Source organism: Crassostrea angulata, chromosome 2, assembly GCF_025612915.1.
Source record: "Crassostrea angulata isolate pt1a10 chromosome 2, ASM2561291v2, whole genome shotgun sequence".
NCBI classification, from domain to species: domain Eukaryota; kingdom Metazoa; phylum Mollusca; class Bivalvia; order Ostreida; family Ostreidae; genus Magallana; species Magallana angulata.
The window spans coordinates 13,394,181-13,399,882 of NC_069112.1; the positions used below are offsets into that span (position 1 = coordinate 13,394,181).

Sequence of the window (5,702 nt, forward strand, 5' to 3'; positions counted from 1 at the left end):
GAAAACATATATTGATTAACACTTTACCTAATTAACTCTGTTTACAACACTATTTACAATAACTTAGATAGATTTACATCTCTGGCAGTTAAGGAAAGCGATACGAAATCAACACCATGATTACCATGTCTTTCATTAATATATGAACCATTCAATAATTCTCTTTTTTAAAATCTTTTTATTGAATATCCCACACAGTCATGAAATGCATTGTGTACACGTCTAAAAGACTAACCTTTAACATGGAGGGTGATTTAAATCCCTCCATAACTAACAGGCCGTATATTCGATGTATAAATCGATCGATTCACGTCCTAGTTTTAACAAAAGCTTTATATAGAATCATTTTCTGAGTTGAATGTTTTGTGTAAGAGTGAAAATCTGGAATATTCTTTTACATGTATTGTTCGTTCGCTGGATTGAGTAATACAGATTAGATGATATTTTTGTTGCTGTAAAGAAAAAACAAATAGACCTTTGATTACGTTTGAAATAAAAAGGCGTCGTCAATCATATAATCTTCCGTAATTGTTTAATAAATTTTCTAGCCTTATGATGGCCAGCGTTATTTAATATTTCATTTCATAATATTTCAACGACATATATTAATGATGATACAAACATTAATTATAAAACATTTCTTTAAGACATGAATGTACTTTCCATGTCATCGTCCAAATTTCATTCCCAAAAAATCCTGACTATTATGCGCATTTCATACGGGACATGTCAATTTTAACTTAACCAATAACAGACAATGTTTAAAGCATCTAATACAATACAATCAGTAAACAACTCATGTAGGTTTTCTCTCTATTTTATTAGAACATAAATATCTAAACTTTCGGTTAACTATTCCTCAACCGTACTCATTTCCGGTTATACATACATTTAAATGATTGTCTATAAAGTGAAATTGTCAACCCGGTTTATTTGTTTGTGACTAAAACATGTTTGAAATAAGATGCAATAAATGTAATACAATATCAAAATAGCTAGGAAACATTAGAATTCACATGACAATTAGATTTTTACACTTATGAATATAATAATATTAATAAAGACTGATAATCGTAAGAGGTTAAACACCTTTATCAATACAGATCAGCATACTAGATGTACAAAAAGTAAAAAAGTGGCATATCAAATCCGGTATATGTAATATGTATCTTAAAAAACACTAAATGTAAAATTGCATTTGTATTGCAATAATATGTGGAATGATATTTTCCATCTACAAAACAACATCACATATAAGGTCTATACAAGAATGTTTGGCAAAAATTTAATTTGGCAATTCAACCATATCTTAAATATTAACAGAATGTAGTGAAATCAAAGCTGACAGAAAAACAAACTATAGAAACAAATATTTAACAAATCTTTCCACCACGCGCAAATTTAGGTATGAATAAATACACACGGTTTACTCAAATGGTACATTGAGATTCTATTACAGTAAAAAAAATCTGCACATCGTTCTTAATATAAAATTATTAACTGGGGCATGTGGTGCTACAACACCGACCACTGAAGTCCTGATCGAATCCCATGGGGACCTCCGTCTCTTTGCTCGTATCGTCGTCATACTTGTGACACGTGGTAAATGGCGGCGAGTAGAGATGTAGCGTCACGGCTCTGTCCACGTGACTTCTGTTTCCAACTCTGTGCACGCCATCTTTGTCTGTAGAGGATAATTAAATTAACAAAATAAATCAAGTTCGAATTTAAGTTTCCTAATAACCAATAACCAATGAAATAATTGCAATAGTTGATAATGACAATTGCATGAAAAACGAAGTATTACCAGTTATTAAGGCCACGTCATTTACTGCATAGTCCCTGTCTCCAATCTTCTCCATCTTGCATCCGCATGAACATTGACACGACGTCATATCCGGTTTCCTGTAGAGCTCCTCGTGGACCACACCCTCTAGTGTTTTCATGAAGCAGTGTGAGTTGGGGTGGTTGTGTATGGGGCTCTCCTGTCCAACGTTCCAGCACAGAATCATCAGATTATAATGGCCGTTACCTTTGTCCAGCAAAGTCCTTGTGTACCTGAAGGAAAAATCCGCAGGTAAACAATCAACTAGTTTCGGATTCAATTTAACTGAACTTTATAATACGACATTGCAATAATAAAAGCAAATCATTTAATCGATCAGCACATTAAATTTAAATGCAGTTAAAATATCACTGTTTTCTTGAACAGAAATATAGCATGAAGTATCAATGGTTCCCTTTCTAAGAATTACTATACTGTTTCATAGAATGGATTAAACATATGTTTGTTTTTTTAAATCATATCTTTTCAACGTATTCAACACTGAGTTAAAAATGGATTGAATTATTTATTCTCAAGCTCAATTTACATACACAAAAAGGCATGTATTCTTTTTCAAACAAGCAAGTGTTTCAAAACTTGTATGGCAAACATGTTATTGTAAAACGAAAGCTACCTTTACCAGTCTAGACGGACTCCCATAACGGAGTCAACGGAAGTGAATTTCTGCAAGCATTTTGGACTCCGTTTTGGGAGTCTACGCATGCGCACTGGTACAAAATATGGCGATTTCTCAATGAAAACATGGAGTCAATAAGAAATCGTCTTGCAAAGTGCTGCATGTGTTGGCAGACTTCTAACATGTTTTAAAAGACCCAGGATATAATTTACTATCGATCGTATTTGCACGAAATAGGGGTTTATTTGCACTTAAGAAAGTTATTTCTCTTCGAAGTTGGACGTTTGGACGATGCTTAAAAAATGATATTTTGTGTTTTTCATGGAATTTAATTGTTAATAAAAGGTAAATTGCATTTAATTTTACTTCTTTCGTATTGTGTTACAATTTAAAATCACCAAACATACAAATTGATAAGTGCGTAAACGAAAAAAGCTTCGAATACTAACAAAAACTGGTTGCTTTAGCAATGATTAAAAAAAGTATTTTTGGTATCTTAAAAATAGGATTGGTTGTTTGAAAGCCCAGAAAATAAAACAAATTGTCACTCTAGATTCAATAACTCTTTAAATTGAACTGATAATTATCATCAAAACAATGATAATCACTCGCGGCATTTGCGATGTTAGGAAACCATGTTAAATACATAATTATTCAAGATAATTGGATAATTTAGCATGAAAAAGATTAAAATGAGACTATACTCTTAACAAACAATGATAAATAAACATATCCAAGCGTTACATTTATTTCAAAACAGTTATAATTGTGCGTGATCGAAGTTTTGGGTGAATTTTTCATTTTAAAAATTAATCTTACGTAATACAAGTAAACAGTTATGAACATATGGCATTAACATGACACATAAACGTTCAGAAATGTTTTTGAAAGATTAGAATTAATTTTTGTCGTGTTTTTGGCCCATTTTAGAGATTTATTTAGAACTAAGGGGCATAACTCGGACGTTGTTTACATTAGAAACGCCATTTTACCGCAATGCATGATGGAGCCAAAGATTCCGTTTTGCGAGTTAACTCCGTTTTGGGAGTCCCGTCTAGACTGTTTACATGTACTATAAATTATTATTATATATACCTAAAAAACCATAAATATTTATATGCATCCAGCATTACATTTACCAGTTTCCTACACGTACACGCTAATACATAATATACGACCACCTTTGTATAAAGAAATCACCTACTTGATATCGCTCCATTTCTCCATGTCCTTCCAATCCCGGGGGTCACTTTTATAACGAGACATCAGATCCTTCACCGACTCAACATTCTCTCCTGTTAGGCCATTCACAAGCTCGATCCTCAAGTCTGACTGTAGGTTTTCTAAATTGTACCCCTCCATTTTGTGTAGGCAACCAGTTGTCGTTTTTTTTTTTCAAATTGGTTCTATTTCTACAACAGTTTACCTAGCCTTCTAATGGTCCAATCATTGACACGAGTTTATATAGTGATGTTCAGGTGAAACTAGCAATATTTTTTGTGAGTCAATCATATTTTAAGATAATTTTTTTCACACCCAAACTTTCTGTCCTGGCCTGGGATTGCTCCAGGACATTCAGTTAGCTGGGACCTAAACATATATCGGAATCCAAAATATCAATGTAGAACGGTTTCCTCTATTCTCAAATTTTGCATAAGATATAAACATGCTGTCATATTTCAAACGCATTTCTATTTCTAATGATGACGTTATGTTTTTTTAAACTATGTTTTTCTTTTCATAGAAAAAAGTTTCGATTGACATAATTATTATGTTTTCTGATATTGAATACGTTATTTGTGATCCTAATTGTTTCACATTGTTTAAAGTGCAGCATTATTATCAGTAAGAAAAACCCACGAATAAAATCTAACGGAATGTAAGTCATCTGATTAGTTTCACTATTTGTTGTCTAGTGCGATTAGCTGTTCCCATAATTATGATCATCGAGTGTGTATTGAATGTTTAGATTTTTAAAGCCACCATGAAACTTTGCCATAGAACTTGTTATTTAAAATGAAACGAAAGAAGGATTTTAAACCATATACACACACAAATATATATGGTATCTTTCGACGCAAATTTGATTTTAACGCTGTATTAATCTGCAAGTTTTATGTAAAAAGCTTCCACCTGTTAGCTATCCCCTTATTGGTTAATTTTTTATTGACATTTGTTAACATACTGCAAAACATTATCCAACAAGTAGTTTATCTTCTATATATTCATAGATTGTCTATTTTTCTACTTATTCATTACCTAAACAAGTGAACTTTCGTTTTCGGTACCAGAGGCGGGTCAAATTGGTTGAATTTCTACACCAGAGTACCTAGCCTACTAATCGGCAAAAAATGTACACGAGTTTAGGTGAAACTAGCGATTTGTTTGTGAGTCAATCATTTTCTAAGATAATTTTTTTTCACAACAAAATTTCTATTCTGGCCAGGGATTGATCCAAGACATTTAGTTACAATATAGCTGGGACTGAAATATATCCAAAACATTGAAGTAGAACTGTTTCCTCTATTCTTAAATTTTGCATTTGATATAACCATGCTGTTACATTGTAAACGTTTTTTTTCTATTTCTAATGAAGACGTAACATTTTTTTTAAACAATGTCTTTTTTTCATAGAAAAAAGTTTCGATTGACATAACTATCATGTTTTCTGATATTGAATAGGTTATGTGTGATCCTAATTGTTTCACATTGTTTTTAGTGCAGCATTATTATCAGTAACAAAAACCAACGAATAAAATCTAACGGAATGTAAGTGATTTGATTAGTTTCACTAGTTGTTGTCTGGTGCGATTAGCTGTTTCCATAATTATGATAATCGAGTGTGTATTGAATGTTTACATTTCTAAAGCCATCATGAAACTTTGCCATAGAATTTGTTATTGAAAAATAAATGAAAGAAGGGTTTTAAATCAATATATGTGGTATCTATCGACGCAGATTTGATTATTACGCTATATTAATATGCAAGATTAAAGTAAAAGCTTCTACCGGTTATCTCTTCCCATTATGGGTCATTCTTTATTGACATTTGTAAGCATACTGCTGAAGAATTATCCATAAAGTAGTCTATTTGTATATGTTCAAAGATTGTTTATTTTTACAGTTATTCATTACTGAAACCGATGAACTTTCGTTTTCAAATGGCGGTCTTTAAAAATTTGCTGTATTCTAGAATAATTAACTTTCGTTTTCGTATCTTTATTGAATGTGTGTGTGGGG

At 31.9% G+C, this 5,702-nt stretch overlaps 1 protein-coding gene across 1 annotated transcript; it reads right to left on the bottom strand.

Moving 5' to 3' along the window:
• Window positions 1-1,164: 1,164 nt before the first annotated feature.
• On the bottom strand, window positions 1,165-4,229 carry LOC128171338 (cysteine dioxygenase type 1-like). Its single transcript, XM_052837107.1, has 3 exons — window positions 3,667-4,229; window positions 1,808-2,058; window positions 1,165-1,684 (listed from the first exon to the last, which is right to left on the bottom strand). The coding sequence occupies exons 1-3, from the start codon at window positions 3,822-3,824 to the stop codon at window positions 1,497-1,499; spliced, it is 597 nt and encodes a 198-aa protein (XP_052693067.1). The 5' UTR covers window positions 3,825-4,229; the 3' UTR covers window positions 1,165-1,496.
• Window positions 4,230-5,702: the final 1,473 nt, after the last annotated feature.